General features: G+C 35.1%; 1 protein-coding gene across 1 annotated transcript; it reads right to left on the reverse strand.

The window, feature by feature from the left end:
• Positions 1-831: 831 nt before the first annotated feature.
• LOC120950335 (TWiK family of potassium channels protein 7) lies at positions 832-15,067 on the reverse strand. Its single transcript, XM_040368304.2, has 7 exons — positions 14,620-15,067; positions 4,232-4,393; positions 4,037-4,160; positions 2,245-2,409; positions 1,756-1,953; positions 1,563-1,678; positions 832-1,497 (listed from the first exon to the last, which is right to left on the reverse strand). The coding sequence occupies exons 1-7, from the start codon at positions 14,824-14,826 to the stop codon at positions 1,225-1,227; spliced, it is 1,245 nt and encodes a 414-aa protein (XP_040224238.2). The 5' UTR covers positions 14,827-15,067; the 3' UTR covers positions 832-1,224.
• Positions 15,068-18,724: the final 3,657 nt, after the last annotated feature.

Here is an 18,724-nt window from a genome sequence, read left to right on the forward strand (position 1 = left end):
GGTTTTGTAAGCCGTTGTAATGTTGAATCTGAAAATTTCAACTACATTAAATTATTTGTTAAGGCTGTGCGGGTTCCAATTCAAAACTTAAAGTTTTGTTTAATAATCGTGTCTCTATTTTTTCAATATAGGCATATATCATTGCACAGTTGACGGAATCATGGACCGGTCATCACTATGAGATGTTTAAAATTTCCGTTTCAACATTGAAGTGCCTTAGAAAACCCTATCGCGCTGGGGAAAACTGGCTGGTCTTTCAAACGCATCGGCTTCAAAATAGAAGCCCTACTTGGGATTTTTGAGTGGTCTCATGCGCACCAAAATCTCTCACCAAACTTCACAATTCCGCCTGTGTACAGACTGCGATTTTTACCGCTATGATCGTTCTAGAGCGGTAAAAAGAATTGGAAGAAAAAGAAAAAAATCGGTGAGGCGAAGGCGTTGCAATAGCGTGTTCTTCTAATTACTTCACCTCACTCATGACATCTCCCACACTGGATATGAAATGGATTTGTATATTGCTTAACAGGTTATACAATTGGACCGTTCCTCCTGAATAAAAAAAATGCAATAAATTGATTCGAACTACATACGGGGTGTCTGTATATTGGCCAACAGAACAATTTCCAGATTCGTGATAGTATTTTATGGGTTCACAACCTAGTGTTACAAATTTCAAAAGAGTTTACACGAATTCGAATTGTATGAAGAATGTTAACAATGGATTTACGTGTTTGAATTTTTTTTTTTACGATTTTGAGCAGGCTTGAGAAACCCTGAATCACCACATGTAAGCACCGACCGCCCACCCTAAGACAAGGTGGGTAGAAATCAGGTTCTTATTTATTTATTTATTTCATCATCATCATTTCAGTAATATCTTAACAGCAGACCTTAATAATTGATTACATAACGTGTGGACATGTGTAAATATTAACTCAGAAATTTGTGCAGAATGCTGCTAAGGAGATGATGATTAAACAAGTGGCCGAACAAATTAAATAATTGCCCCGCACGCAATCTAATATCATCCAGACCAGCTGCTGTATGTATGCTGTATGCATTGATTCAAATAGTGGAAGATAGAGGCGCAAAGAACGAGATAGAACATAGAAATTCTGGGAACTATGCTATGAGCAACTCTAACTGATAGGAAGCATGCTTTTTATATACGTTTCTTTTATGAATAGGAAATGCCTATTTTTTATTGAGAACTTTTTACAATTACACTGAAGATTCGTAGATAACTATTTGTACCACCTTTGGTACCCCTTCCTGACTGTTTTGCTTTTCCTTTATGTCCTGCAAAATAGCATTTGTGATAGCTTCTAAGGCGGCCATTTCTTTCGCTTGTGCCTTTTTGTTTCCATGTCTGCGCGGCATTGATACAACAGTCAACACACGGCGCAAATCATTGTGAAGAGCTGTAACGTCTATACCGGTTCCGGCCGATTCTCCCAATCTGCGTAAAGTTTCCGCTAATGGTCCCGAGAGTGCCTTTAGAGCAAAAATAGAAGGAAATTAATTGGGTTTTGTATAGTTACAAATAACTGATCATTTACCTGTAATTTCTGCCAGCTTTGTGCGTATTGTCTTCGAACCAGCTCAATAATAGTGCTGGTAAGGGCTAATCCAACCAGAATGTATAACGTGCACAGCAGCATATAGTTTGGTTTGCCTGTTTCAAAGAACATTGCAAAAAACACACTATTAGTCACGTTTTTCTAATATAAGTCAATCAGTGGCCCAACTCACTTGGTACTAAATCGCCGAATCCAATAGTGGTCATCGTAATGAAGCAAAAGTAATATCCATCAAAGAAGTCCCAATCTTCTTCCCATAACAATAGTAGCCCAGTTCCAGCAGCCAGATACACACCCAGGAAACCGACTGCACCAACTGCATACAGCCATTTCTTGTCGGACATTTTGATCCCAACATCAGGACAAAATTCTTAAAAAATCAAAACGATAGAAAAAAATAGAATCAAATTAATAATGTTGATATTATAAGTCAAAAAAATATTAAATAACAGTTAGTTAAGTGCTTTGAATTTTACCAACATGAACCGTTTAGAAATTTAAAAAATTACCGTTTTTAACCGTATTTTCCATTTCTTATTACACGCGTGAGACGGTGAATGCTCATATTGGATGATTGTTCGAGTTGCTTGATTTAACAGTATCACATACATGACATTTTAGTGTTATAAATATTTTTTGAAGTAAATAAGAGCATACTTACTTGCCAAAGGTAAATCAGGAATGTTTTTAGCCAGAATTGAGACAGCTGTAGCGAACAGGCGACCCCAATCAGCTATTACGGTTAAAGTGAAAGGTATCCCAATGAGAGCAAACAACATGCAAAAAACTCTGCCACCTAGTGTAACAGGAACGATGTTACCATATCCTAAAAACGGAAATTGAAATGCCGACATTAAAATTATTATGAAAACAAACAGGTCAACAAAAACAAATTAATGTTATTATTGCAATAACCTTATTGCTCGGGAACATTGATTTGTTTTTGTTGACCTAACAATATTTGTTCTTATTATTGGGTTTTTGGAGAGATAAGCAAAAAAGCTATTAAAATACCTTATATATTAAATGCTTAAGTCAGTATCATCACTCGAATATTATGACTAGCCAAATTAACAATTTTATATCAAAATTTCATTCAAAATATGAGTAATATTTGTTTTATTTTATTTTAGACACTAAAACAGAGAAAGTTAAATAGTGTTCTAATGGTTTGCTACTCTTTTTAATGAAAAGGCAATATTTGGATTACAAAATTAATAAGCTATTTGTTCCACAAAATTACAATTGTCGAAAACCGCGATTCTCCGATATTCTTAAGTCGAGAATCGCTTATCTCGGATGTCGACAGAATTTTAGTATGTATTCCAAAAGTTACCTGACCATTGAATCATATACAAACGCAGTCTACTTCGAAACGAGACATGAAATGGACGAGCAAAATTATTGACAATCATCGTTTCTATATCACTAGCATTTAATCATTATCTGGAAGCGTTATTCCTATATTCTAGCAAATATTCCTGATAATTATATCATTTTACTGAATAAATGAATATTTGTGTTACACTATGACATTAATCGTACATAATTCATCTAAACAAAATCCAATTAAAAACAATAAAAGTGTTGTTTGTCGCACGTTGTTGTAAAACAGGGTTTTTGCGTTTGTTTTACGTTTTTAGGAAAAGATACATCAATAATTCGTATCTTATGCATCCTGTCCGATGCTGTTCAATAAGTCTCAAATGGAATCGTAGCGCAACTCCCAAATCCAGTCTTACTTTATTGCCTGCCTTCTTTCCAACTACCTTCCCTTCTATCTTGAATTCTTATCTATGTCACCCCCCCCCCCCCCTCCTCCCCTTTCATGCTACCTTCGCGACAGACCCCACTCTCTATTCCTTTCCACCAATCACGTCACGGCCAGAATGATCTTCTTTCTTAGGTGATCTTTCTGCATTTAATGACTCTTATCACCTATTCGATTGCAACGTCCCTGTTTTCCAATACCGCTTTCGTCTTCGTTATTCCTCATTCCATATGTTTCCCTAGTTTTTAAAAATACATCCCTCTCACGCTAACAAAGTATTACTAATAAATAATGATAATATAATTAATAATTAAATTAACTAATTTATACGAGTTTTAGGTTCATCAATTTATTTATGTTTATATATTTATTTTGTTATTTATTATATTAATTTGTTATATATTAATTTATTAATTCATTTTTCATTTATTTAATTCATTTATTTTTAATGATATTAATGAAATTATACATTTAATAAATGTTTATTTAATATGATATTTATGAAATGTTAGGAATATTTACAGGTTTATTAGTATTTTATCACAATTGAGCGATTATTACTTCACCTCGCAAATTTGATAGTCAAATTGGTGGAATCCCCCTTTGCTATTTTTTAACATGCGTATTAATTATAAAACCTCAATTATCAAATGTAGCATGTATCTCTTAAAGTGTAACGTACCTATAGTTGTAATTACAGTGGAAGCAAAAAAGACTGCCTGAAGCATGCTCCATTTCTCAACCGCTACTGGGAAGTTCTCATTAGCGTCGATCAAAATCCCACCTTGTGCCGCATCTTGAACCACCTAAGTAGTAAGAGAGTTCCAAATGGTTGTTTTATGTAAGATGTAAAGTTTATCATTAATGTTCCGATTACCTGCTCGTACTTTTCGAGTTCTAGTGTCAGAAGTCGATCCAAATTCTGTACGTCCGTATTATTAACGATGGAGTAGATAAACTCTTGCCTGTGCTGGACCAAGAGCTTTCGTAGACCTTGAATTCGATTAACCTCAGCCGGTCGTTCAAACTCGCGAAAAATCTATTTACAGTATAAAATAATTCGAAAAAACATGCGTGATTAAAAACAGTGATTCTGATTGTGGTTTCGAACTTACACAGCACAAACGAGTGACGGCACAGTGTATAGTTTTACTAAATCTTTTTTTAGTGGTTTTACTGGTCTATCGTTGGTCAATTTCATCATATAGTATTATGATTTGTTATTGAAGTGTAAAGAATACGCGCAAAAAATGAATATTTTTTTAGTTCCGTGATGGCAACGGTCGGTTTCTTCTTCTTCTTTTGGCTTAACAACCGTTGTCGGTCAAGGTCTGCCTGTACCCACATGTGAGGTTGGCTTTCAGTGACTAATTTATTTCTCTCATAGCAGGATAGTCAGTCCTACGTATGGCGGGACGGTCCATTTGGGGCTTGAACCCATGAAGGGCTGTTGTTAAGTCGTACGAGTTGACGACTGTACCACGAGACCGGCTAAACGGTCGGTTTACAACTGATTTAACACAATAATAACATAGCGAATTTTTGCAAACAACATAGATGATAGCGAAAAGCTTGCCCTGTCCGTCGCACGAAAAAGTAGAAACTCACGAAGTTTAAAGAACTATAACTTGTTTCTTATTTGTTTGTAATATTTGTCATGTTTAAGAACAATTCGAAAGTTTCGATGACCACTTCAATTTTCGAAAACTGAGAATTGAGAATTGGACACACCCGACTTACGCATACCTACAAACTAAAAAAGGAATCACCTGCAGAACACATTTTAATAAATTGTCTTGGATATGCCGCCGAAAGGAAAACACACAAACTTGGAGAGCATTTGGACATGGTACTTTCAAACAATGACAATGAAAGTGAAAAGCTCTTGAATTATTTAAAGGACACTAATTTCTACAAACAAGTGTAGAAAATACGGATAAAAATATATTTATAAAAACATTTAAATAATATAAAAATTTAAATGAAAAAGCATCAGAATTAAAACTCTTCACTTTCTAACCTTTTCTACAGGTGTCCATCTTTCCCATATCAGGTGTCCGTCTTACCCGAACATTTCAAAACTGCACGAAAAAAAACATGTTTTTCATTCATGAAAAAACGCCAAAAATCGATGGAAACTTAAAAGTTTTAACACATTTTCTGATAAAACATGAGTGTAAGATAATGTATGCACATTTTCATGGTCGTTGCACTTATATAGCCCTAGATTTTTACCATTTCTCTTAACGTGTCCGTCTTTACCTACCTTCCCCTACTTTAAAATAATACACATGTACATTGAAAGTTTATAAATTATTAATGTCTTGATTATTTAAATGTTTATTCAGCATGTTAAATGCATTTAATGTATAACAATTAATAACCTTATTAAAGATTGGTTGAATAAAAAATGCGTGCAACAAATACATATCTAGATTATCACTAACCTACAAAACATTAAACTTCTATCAATACCTTTATAAAATTCAATGCAATGAGAATAAAGAAAAGCACATGCGATAGTTGTCACCCCCATGTATGTTATTTTAGGTTCCTTCCAGTGCTAATGGTTTGGCAAACAAATCGCACAATATATAGCCACAGATTCCCCACTGTTACAAGATCAGAGTAATGTGTATCGTATTTCAGGAATGAACACGGAAGAAAGATGACAGCACATTTCCTTTTCTTGTCGCACGAAAGGCCAGAACAGCACCAGCTACGAAACAAAAACACTTACGTTTATTTTTATTTATGTCTAAGATATCCCACTGCGCAATTCACACTGCGCATTTTATAGGTTGTCTGCCGACCTCACCACGCGGCGATTTTTGTTTTTTTTGAAACAAAGATTTTTTGGAAGACAAGCTCGGCAGGCCTGCTGCCTGTTGGTGCGTAAACTATGGCCAACTCTTTTTTTACAAACTGCTTCTCTGACGAGAAAAAGCAGAGAAATGAGAACAAATATATCTAAAACGTGTTTTTAAATGTTTTTTTTTTTTACTAATGCTCTATTTTCTTCATTTATTTCTATCAATTACTCAATAATTCAAGTTTATTAATATATTAAAAATACCGAATTCACAAGTTCAAGTTTAAAATTATAGTTGGATGTTTGAAACAATAGATACCAGTGTATACAAAGTGTAAAAGATTGGTTAAATTACTTGACAAACGTTTGCCTCTTGCTTGTATGTTGTGCTTCACAAATGATCGCTATCATTTTTTCAGGACTACTAATCATTCTCGCGTAGGATCATTTTTTATTACACGTTTTTTATTGATGTCTTTTTTATGTTTGTTTCCGATACGAGATAATTATGCTCTCTCCTCTCTTCATGTGTACACATGCACTCTTGACTCTTCACATCACTTAAACCGAAATTCCTTCATTCTCCGCAAAACATAAAATGACCGTGCAAATAGATGTAGAGCGAAATTTTGTAAAAGTCGCTCAATTTTCAAACAGAGCTATTAGTCTCGAGCGAAATTACTGTTTCATACGGAACAGTCGAATTATTTAGTCTGTTAACAAGCCAGAATGTCATGTGTGTAAATATGTGAGTTCGGCATTAAAAAAGTTAAAATTAAACATAAACTTATATTAGTTTATTTTGTTTATCAAGAAAAGAGATGCAGGATAACCGGGTGAATTGAGCAACTTCAATGCACGCGAGGTGATATTTTGTATCGTAACTAATCGAAATTTCATCACATAAATACAATTTCCTCGCGACTTTTCTCTCTATGTCTACTAGCACGGTGATATGTTCCTGAGCGAGAGAGCATGCACTAACAACAAAAACAATTACAGGCGACCCTTAAGATACGATCCCTTTGAGTTACACCGATTTTGATATTGACCATTTAAAACTGGTATTTAGAAGAAACTGATATATTTCTGTTCCAGGTTCTTAATGTTAATGGCACCATAACAGGGTGTGTAAGTCTTGTAACGCTTGTACGAATTTGTAACTCTATGTTAAATGTCGAATTTCCAAACAACATTGGAAAAACAGGGATGGAAAAAATATAAAACAAGTCATGCAATTTATAAAAACAAAGTTAGAATTTTAAACCAACAGCTAAAAGCAGAATTTGAAACCAACAGCTAAAAGCAGGCAGCAAGCCTATAGACGAACTTTTTAACCTAAGCACCTATAGGACCCCGAGTAGTCAAAAGGGTTTAAAAAAGCCTGGTAAGCCTCTGAATATGAAAACGGCACATTGGGTCTATTCATAGGAGGATATATCCCAAAACTCGCATATATAGAAGAAGAACAGTCGAATTTGTTAACTGTCAGAGTGCTCAATTACCAATGAACCAAAGCTTATTGTCCCTTAGATGAAAGGCAAAACTGTGTTTTTTTTTATCGTTGAAGTAGAATAATGACTACAAAAACCTTTTCTGGTTCGCTACGGTTTATTACACTAGCGAGTAGAGTTTTCATGTCAAATCGCTCGCTGGCATCGGTGTTGGCAGAAAAATTCCAATTCCATCTACCTAGTCTAAGATGACCATAACCATTAGCATACACATTAATGATGATTTCCACCACCCTCTCTTGAAATTTTTTTCGACTTTTTCGACTTACACCTTACTTTTTGACATTTTTTCGGTCCCAAAACCAGTCATAGCTTAAGGGTAAACTCTCTTAAGACTGAAAGACTGGTTAAAACAATTTCTAGACCTTTAAAACGTGAGGCGAAAATAAACTATCAAAATTACATTGTATTGCTGTGTATATGTTCTTGAGATAGCAATGAAGCATTGAATATGAAGTCATAATAATGGTTGAGAGTTATTTGCGAATTTTTATGTTGTATCGATTTTTTTCTCTGATGATCTCGCTCGCGTACGAGCTGAAATCCATGCCAAGAAAAGTTCACTGTTGAAATACATTACAATAATATGAAAAAATATCAAAGCGCCTCAATAATATGCACCTTTAAAGTTGAAAAATAAATGATTAAAAATACAGATTTGTTTTACATGCTCTCAATTTGCACTAAAAGGTGTGTCGTAATAAACATGAGGTGAAGGTCGTTTTGGAAATTGTCATTTTTTCTATTTGTCATGTAAACTACGAATTTGTTTATTAAAATATCAACATGGCTGACACATGTTGCACATACAAATGAACAATCATAATAATAAAAATGGATTCCATTGGCTTAAGATCAAGAGGACTTTCTTGACCACAAGTTCAGTTGATTTGTAGTACAATATGTGTGGCTAAGATCTTTTTAAAAGGCTCGTAGCTTTAGGAAGCGCTTGTGCAGACTAATCATTTTTAAGACTCTCCTCGTACAGGCAGTGTCAGAGATACGCGGAACCTGGTACACGCATATTTACATATTCGCGTTTTTCTCTGTTTTATCCATTTCTATTTATTAATAGAATTAGCCATTTATGGAATAATCTTTGCAGGCGATGAAACCACCCACAGCAAGCAAAAAGAAACTAAAATTAAATATTGTTTGGCTAAAAATCACAAAATACAACTTACACATAAGTTACCAGCCAATAATGCAAATACTCGGCTTATCAACGTTTTGCGTTAATAGCGTATTTCAGTTACAACATGTATATCATGTTCCAAGTTCCCTTCGTCCAAGACTTGCATGCATTTAACAAGATCAATTGATATTGATGGCTTAGTCTCAAGTAACAAGTCTTTAAACGTGCTTAAGAATACGTTTACAGGTTGATTAAAGCCAGATCAAAACTCCAATTTTAGTTTTAAGATTGAGGTTGAGGTGTTAGAATCATAGTAAGCCATATTTCGGTAACGAGTATCTTAATCATGAATCAATGATTCAGTACAGTTACAAGTTTTTATTTGAAATATATTCATTCTGTTTCTAACCGTACAACAAGCTGATTGATTGCACTACTCCCAATAGGTTATAGGCCCAGAAACGGATCAGAATATTTTCGCCGTTATTCCGAAGAAATTTGAAGATGAACGCTAATTCCACTGGATCCTCAAACGCTGCAGGTAGTAAAATTACAACATCAAGTTTTCCTGGCATTGAACAACTCATCCCATCGAACATTGGGAAACATGGAAGGTTGCTGTGCAAACGTTTCTAGAACCGAAATTTCGAAAATGTTCCAAATTTGGTCATATAGCGAAAGATTGCTACAGCACGAAAGGAAACGTTTCGTTCTGTGTAGTGCATTCTACGTGAGGATCAAAGGAAAATGGAAAATGGTATTTTGATTCCGGGGCAAGTGTCCACATGACGAACAACAGCAATTTCTTGGTGAATACGAAAGCATCCAGTAGTACTGTGGTAACAGCCAACATGTAGAATATGCAAATCACCGCGAAGGGATCTTGTGTTTTGAAGCCTTCGTGTTAAAAAGGTGAAGTTCCTGTTGATGAGGTGCAGCTAATACCGAATCTATGTGTGAACCTGTTATCGGTGAATCAAATTGCTAAAAATGCTATTCCGTTACGTTTAAGATTGAAGGATGTGAAATGGTCAAGCGAAACGGCAGTATCATTACTAATGGTAGCCATGACAACGATATGTTCAAGCTTGACGAACTTAAGGAAAATAAGAAAATCGCGATGACAATTTCTTCTACAGGAAACTTGGAACTATGGCATCAAAGGATGGACCATCTTAAAATCAACGGTGTGCGAAGCCTTGCGAGTGGAATAGTGACTGGCGTCAATATTGTTGGAGAAACCATGGTCGATTGATTGTCCAATGGGCAAGCAAAGCCATCATCCTTTAAGCAAGATAGGATCGCGGGCGGCTGAAATACTTGATTTGGTTCATTGTGACATTGGCGAGCCAATGGAAGTCAAATCGCTAGGAGGAAGCCGATACTATATCGTATTTGTGGATGACTAATCACGCCGGATGTGGACGTATTTCTTGAACTCTAAGTCGGAAACTGAGGTACAGGGTTTACCAGTCCAATAAACAACTGTCCACTTCTTTATAACAATAGTCGTTTTGAATAGACACCGCTGTCTACCACTTGCTCACACGTCAGATGGTGTAAGCTACTCTGTCCAATTCAATAACACAATTTTCGCCTTCGATTGCACAACGGTCGGATTCGGCACGGTTTCTTGTGGTTGTTGTACAATTAACAATATTAATGTTTCGATTTATTGAAATTTATGGTTTATACTGCATATTGCTTGAATAAAAGGAGCGTGTTTTTAAATTGTGTCCCAACAAAACAAACTGTGCCGAATCTGACAGTTGCTAATCGAAGGCGAAAATTGTGTTATTGAATTGGACAGAGTAGCTTACACCATATGACGTGTGAGCAAGTGGTAGACAGCGGTGTCTATTCAAAACGACTATTGTTATAAAGAAGTGGACAGTTGTTTATTGGACTGGTAAACCCTGTAAACCAAATTTTCAAGGATTTTCACAATACAATGAAACAGCAATCTGGACAAAAATTTCAGGTACTCAGAACTGACAATGAAAAAGAATATGTCAACACAGGTTTCACAAACTACCTAAAGAAGTACGGCATTGTTCATCAAACATCCAACGCATAACCGCAAAGATCATAATGTTACTCCGCAGGTAGCGAGGTCAGGAAACAAACCCAACTTTTTCCATGTTCGGATTTTTGGAACTAGAGCAATATAATCTTTTGGTGGATCTGTATCACCTTAGTACCGAAGATCCGGTTGCAGTTGGTCCTACAAAACCATTGCTACGGATCAAACAAGAACTGAATAACCGCGTTCAAACACGACATATTCTGCTAGAAAATATCTGTCTAACAAACATTTTCACTGAGGTAGGGGAAGTCTAGTAACCTGTGGCGAATCTTTTTCAAGCAATGTATGCTATCCATCGCTGGATGGATAACAAAAATATTTGCTAGCAATCTTTCGACAGGTCAATCAAAATATCGTGATTTTTCGTGTTTTAACATAATTTTCCGAACGTTCCCGAACCCTAATTGTTCTAACGGTTGAATATTGTGTATTTCTAACAACAAGATTTTTATTTCATTCTTCTCATAGAAAAACATAATTTTCGCTTTTGTTCATGCCGATCTGATGGTACAGCCGTCAACTCGTACGACTTGATAACATGCCCCTCATATTGGTTCAAGCCCCGAATTCCCATGCGTAGGGTTGACGATTGCTGAGTGTAATCAGTAAGCCACTCAAAGCCAAGCCCGCTAATGGTACAGGCAGGCCTTGACCGACGACGGTTGTTGCAGCAAAGAAGAAGAAGAAACTTGCTTTTCTTTTGAAAATTAAATCAATTTAAGAAAGTTACAACTGTAAAATCATCTTATGTTTTGTTACAATTTAAGACATTGTTATATAGTAGAAAGGAGCGACCAAGCTATAACGCTGAAAGATGTGCCCTATTATACCCTACCTCTTCAGTGTTCCAGTGAGCGTTTAATGGAACGTCATCATATGGACATTTGTATTATTCATGTGTGTGTGGGGAACTGATTTATTAGTTTTTATACAATCATATAGAGTGCAACGGCTCTTTTGCATAACGATCTAATTTAATTCATCTGCAATTTTAATGAAGAAGATCTAGCATAATGGACAACACAAGTTAGTTACTCCTTTAATATAGTTTAAGCTTATAAACATGCTAGTTTAAATTAAAAAAAAAAACATATATTAAAAATAGGCATTCCTTTCGTTTGGCTTATGGCTCTTAAAATCCTCCTTCAATATGAATGGTATCTGTTAGGTACTGCATTATAGTGCTATTTTTCAGAAATTTTTCAATTTCACCGTTAGTAGCTGCACAGTTCAGAACTAGTTTGGAAAAAAAATCTCTTAAAAAAAATTAATGATTTAATTTCAGTAATATCCAGGATCTTCATCCATGGTTTCTCTAAATATAAAAAAAAAAACAAATTCATCCATGGGTTTCGCGTTTGAAATAACAAAATGCTTTGCTTATTTTCATTCTTATGCTAGTATATATTTCTTAATATACAAAATCAGGCTCAAATAATACCTCTAAAGTTGTCTAACAAACGAAACATTGCATCATTAGAGTGAACGACAGTTACCACAAGGCATATTATACTGATTGCACTGTGACCGCTCGAGAAAATTGGCTGAACTACGTTGGGTAGATTCCCCCTATTTGATGGAGATGAAACAAAGCCATAAACAGCTTCCACTGCTCTGACCCCTCTATCCCTGTCTATGCTATGTCTATCCCAAGGGACTTCATTTCTCTAACGACGTTCCATCGTTGGTATATCGGTTTTCCTTTACATGTGTTGGCTATCAATTAGATACATGGTTAGTAACCATGTTTACTTTGCGTTTGAGCAAATGTATAAAATATTATTGGATAGCTTAATGAATGGTCATTACAGAGATTTACAAATGTAATAAAATATATGTAATTTAATAAGAAACTTATTCTCGTGGTAAGTCGTACAATTTTTACACATTAAACATTTGTATTGCATTAAATCTCGCATATACCATGTACCCAATGAACAGAGATAATTATCTGTATACCGATCAATTATCATCGTCAATCAACCTTTTATATGGATGAAGTAGATAATCTATGGTTTTGTGCTACATCATAGAAAAGGTGTTAGAATATATTATTTGATCCTTAAATATTTTTGTCTAAGCTATTGAAGCCATAATGCACTTTGTAAAAACCTACTATAAATGTTAACACAATCATTATAATGAATAATACTTTGTTGCAGATGAATGGGTTGAAGTGTTAGTAGAATTTCCTCAAATACAACTATTTTTCATCCGAACCCACCCCATCTCTCCATAATGAACTCTGCGTGATCAAATGTTAATGTTTTGACGCAGTTTCAGTTACATTTTATTAAATAGAGCGCAATGAACTCGGTCAATCTTTTTAGAACCACGTTTGGTGCATGTGAACAGTTGTACGATGGAGAGTTTGTTGTTTGAGTCTATTCTATATTGTATGTGAGCGACGAACATCTTCGACACGAATCTCCGTGAGATTAACCAAGAGCGCGCGTTAATAGAAAACGGCAAGAAAAGGGATAGTCGATTTGAAAGAGCTATTTTTAGTTTGCGTTGAATCTCGTGTTTATGCACGCGCATTTTACATTTCCATCGCTAGTGAGGAACGAATAGAGCTAAGTTTATTTTGTTGTGTTCAAAAATCAATTACTCGCTAGCTGAAAAATGGTCATTCTGTCATATTGTTAATTTAATGCTCCATAAATATAATTCAACACAAACGAAGCCGTTTCTGACAAATAATACGATTCGATACGACTAGTTGATTACTCCAATTTTCCTAATTTGTTTTACATCATGCTCTGCGTGTTGTTTGACAACGGTGTCTTAAATATTTTATTTAATGTATTTGTTTGCTTGTTTGATTAAATATTAAAAAATAAATATTAATGGGTAGCCGATTCGAAAAAGTAAATGTACCAAGTTTGCTGAAAAGTATTTTTGAGGATTGGAATTGTTTATCTATTTGTTTTTATTCTGTTCATTTTGTTTTTTTAATATTCCTCCAAAGGTTTTACGCTACATTCTTCAAACAAACATGATTTTTTTCTTATAAGAATATGCTGTATGAACTAGTGCATTATTAGAATGGCAAAAAACCAGGCGTGGCATGCCATTAAAAGATCACTGGAACATCGAAATGTTTCAAAACCATTACCGTAACCAAAGTGCTTATTTTATGACCCTTTGAAACCGAGGATAAAAGTACCGAGCAACGAACATTGGTCTCATTTCGGTTTACGATCCTATGCAATTGGTGGTTGAGTAAGAGTAGCAAGAAAAATGTATACTGAACTGAGAGATAACCTTTTTCCGTTAAATTTTGACAATTGTATCATTGTTATTACTTCTTTAGTAATATGGACAGTTCCTTTGTAATGATTTCTGCTACCCTAAATAATATACAGTAAACCCGATTCAACGTTGTTTTGTTTCTAAAAACTTTTCTTTTTTTTTACTAACAGTCCTTCACAAAAACACACACATACACATTTTACACACATAATAAAACGTTCCGCTTATGTTGAATACAAACATTTCATCACCACTCATAAACACAGATTTGACATTTGACACGATATTGAACAGAGCAAGTTCAGTGAGTTCATTTTTTTTTTGTAGCTGTTTATAATTTTGATTAACTTGTATTATTTATATTTTCAATATTAATTTATTTATATCATGAAACATCACTAACTGTTACACCAAACCACCCGCAAGGTAAGTATTACTGTTGTAGAAAATAAATATTACTCACATATCCACCAACACCGCAGTAGATGGCAAGAGACACTAGTAAACCAAGATGCGATAACATTTTCTTAATATGCCAGCGATGGCAAAAACTGGCAACATGATCAGCGAAGGTTTTTGGCTCATCAACCACATTAACGTCAATCTTCTGAAAGTGTTCCAGCAGCGCGTTGTTCATTGCACCGTTTGATGACTGCACTGGACTAGTCATTTTTTCTTTCTTCAACAGAAATCTTTGCCAATTTTATTTGAATCGTACACTAACACTCGCGTAAGGTTAATATTGCTTGATTTGTTTCAAGCACATATAATGGGGATTCAAACACATGAGATAATGCACTATTCCAGATCTTATCACGAAACGGAAATATTGTACTGTAATTTTCGAGGAAAAACACTCCGTTGTCGGGGAGCGGTCGTGTAATACTGTAAACAGCATGACATACAGTAAAGATGATCCACTGAGAGAAATGGAGATTGCGGAACTCTGGTTCGTTTTGCAGTGTGTTAGGAAGACTTTACTCTCCCCAACTTATATCATGAGAGCGAGAGTTTTCCTGCAATGGTGAAAGTTGAAAGAGGCATGAGATACATCTACACTAAGAGAAAATCTAAGCATCCAAGGGTATACGTTCTTTCGACAAAACTATCGGTGAGACTATACTAAGAGCTGTTTTCTCGCTATCGGTAGTGAGAGTAAAACCAAATTTTCCTTTTTTTATCTCGGCGAACAAACGAAACTGCCTGGCTGCTTTTTCGTTGAATTTTTTTTTGACGAGCCTTAACGATCATTTCTCGCTATCGTTAATACACCGCCTAGGGGAAGTCGGGGTTGGTTCGACACTGCGGGTAAGTTCGACACCTTGCCGTTTTTGTATTTATAGAACTTTTTGAAGACAAAAAACTTATACATATTATTTATGTCAACTATTTCGAATATTTGAGTCACATTTCACTGATCAGAAACCTGTCAATTGTCAAAAAACAACAAAATAAACACATGGTGGTTCTGATTGACAGCCGATGTAAGTTTTTACTTCTGGGACTTAAGGAATTGTGGCGTTGTTTCAACAAAATTATAGTTTCCGTGTTAATAATATTGTTTTATAAATACTATTAATTAGTTCTGTATCACAGGGCGTAATTTTTATATTAAACTTTATAATATAAAATGTCACTAAAACTTGTGCGGCCAATGGGGGTAAATTCGACACCCCACTTGGTAATGCTTATTTGTAGCATGTTAACTTTGTTTATATCGTAATTTTAAAGTGCCTGTATTTTATAAAGATGTCCCTTACCGATGTACGACAAACGTAATAATCAAGCTGAACAAACACGCAATTAAAAATACCGTAGAAGCTTTAAAATTCAAGATGTCAACAAACCTAGGAAGTTATAATTATGGAATTTAGCTATTATTCTCTCACAGAACGTTTGCCAAACTCGGACTCAAAACATGTACTTTGTATATGGTTTAGGCTTATGAAAATTAATATTGTTATGGCTTTGACCGTATTTAAGGCTGACTTTAGGCCGGGTAATCTTAACTGAAGAAAAAATAGTCGCTGGTTTGGAATCACATTGACTGATGTTCGCCTTTTGGCTTTCGAGTTGGCAGAGAAAAATAAAATTGAACACCCTTCGATTTTATAAAAAAAGAAAAAGATTACTGGAAGATGGCCAGGTTAGTTTTTTAATGGAATCTTAACCAATTATTCCGTAAACCAGATGCTATTGCCGCAGCTTCTACTATATGGAGTCTGGTCCGATGCTATTTGTAATTAAATTTTTGTTCTTGCTTGTATCTTCATTTTTTTCGTATATTTCAATACTGTTTTGTGTTAATTTTTGTAAAATTGGTACGAAATACTTTGTTGAACTTCAATGAAAACTACAGGCCATCAGAGTTTGCTATTTTGAACGCTAAAACCAATGTGTCGAAATCACCCCCAAGGTGTCGATTTTACCCCATCATGGTGTCGGACTTACCCGCACTACAGTCGTGACGCAACAAAAAACACACTTTTTTTATTTTTATCAAAATGATATCAAAATCAATCCAGGAACCGTAGTTTCTCGTAAGATGGTACATAATACACCAAAAAAGCTTTTTCGATGTCTACTAGTAAGTTTACATGGGCAAAAGTATTGCAATCAGAGGAAAACCTTAAGGTGTCGGAGCTACCCCCAGTTTCCCTACCATAATTACAGTAAGGGTCCGCTAACTGGGATGTTTTTACTTTTCAATAAGCGGACGATGTTCGTTATAATGAAATTGTAACCATCAAAGCAACCAAATAAAAACAGAAAATTACTCTGCTGTACTATTTTCATCAACGTTGGCCATAGTTATCCCTTTGGATTCACATAACACACATTTCACTTTTCATTTAATTGTTCAGATAGTGACGGTGAATAAGTTTGGCTTTTTTTATCATACAATTGTTTGATTCTTGCTATGAATACCGCACCGACTTTAACAAAACGTAATAAAACGCTTGCGAGAAGGTGCGAAATTGCAAGGAATTTGAACGAAGGTAAGTCGTACGAGTTGCTTGCTGGCAAGCATGGCGTAGGAACATCTTCAGCCTGTCAATTTGTGAGGCATAAAAAAGAATTATGATCAAAACTCAAAGCTTATAAATAACGTGGAATTAAAAATGGAAAAAATATGAAGATGCATGACGTTACCGAATTCTTCTTCTTGCTAGATTCTTCAGCAGCGGGAAGCGAATATTACCGTAACACCACACGCGTTAAAAGTTAAGGGAAAATGTTTGCTAATCCAACTCCAAGAACGTGCCCATTACAACAGGTATCAATTTTCTTTTTCGACCGGGTAGATGCGAAGATTCAAAAACAGATTTGGATTTCATGTAAAACGTGTAGTCGGTGAAAAAGCATCGGCTGATCATGAAACTCACATGAAGTTTAATGATATGTTTATGCAAAACATTGGCGATAGGGGTTCAAAGAATTCACAACTTCATAATGCTGATAAATCTGCTGCAGTCCGAACTTACTGGTTGAACTTCGATTCCCAGCCAACTATTGAATATGTGCATTTTAGTTGGCACGTTTTTCCATACAAAAATCTCTTAAATTTTTCTCGACAAGCCATGAGATTTTTGTGCATTTTTCAAAAACCGATTTTTCCACACAAACGCATGCTTTTTAATTGAACTGTCTGCCAACTATTGAACGTTCAACTAAAAAGCATGCCAACTAAAAAGCGTTCAACTATTGAATTCTGACTGTACATTCTTACAAGTAATGGTGCAATAAGATTTGGTAGATGGAATAAGAAAATCGAAAATCGAAATTACTCTAGCAAGTACGGACAGTGTCCCCCGGCCTTAAGGCATTTACACCGCGGCATGTCACTAAACGAACTAAAATAAATAATCATTGATTTAAATATACCGATACCATCTATATCACCATAGCAACGCTACGCAAGAAAACGAAGCAACGAATGCCTAACGATGTATTTATTTTTGTATCTAAATAACAGCTGAACTGATTAAATTGCATACGTCTATCCAAAAGTTCTTATGAACTAGAGTAATATTGAACAGGACAGACTTAGTTTCCCATATACCTATAGATTATTAAGATAAAACATCCTCGTGGGAAGGAAAACTTGACACCGGTTTTAAATTCAAAGAAAATCTTATAAGCGCTCATATTCCTGGTGAACTAGTCCTCGAAAGAATTAAATTCGAGACTACTCCTTTCTTTAAACTCACTCAAAATCACTTGAACACATCCACAGAAGAGAGGCAAAATGCACGAAAAGCAGCCGAAATACTGTCGCCAAGCACTGCTACTGCTTTAAGATATATTTTCCGACCCGTAAAGATGCCAAACAATAAGCCGATTTTATTTTTAAAAATATGTTTCGTTCAATATTTCAAATTAATACTCACCGATTGCAAAAGTCCATTTAAAAAAATCGTTTAATGCAAATCAAAATCAAGCGTTGATCGATATGCTTGATCTCATGTCGAAAGCAATTCTAATTGTAAAAACATGCAATTGTTTCAAAAATCAACATTGAGGCATATTACATCACTAAGAATGCAGTTTGAAAACACGAAAGAAAA

This window comes from Anopheles coluzzii, chromosome 2 (genome assembly GCF_943734685.1).
Source record: "Anopheles coluzzii chromosome 2, AcolN3, whole genome shotgun sequence".
Lineage (NCBI taxonomy): Eukaryota > Metazoa > Arthropoda > Insecta > Diptera > Culicidae > Anopheles > Anopheles coluzzii.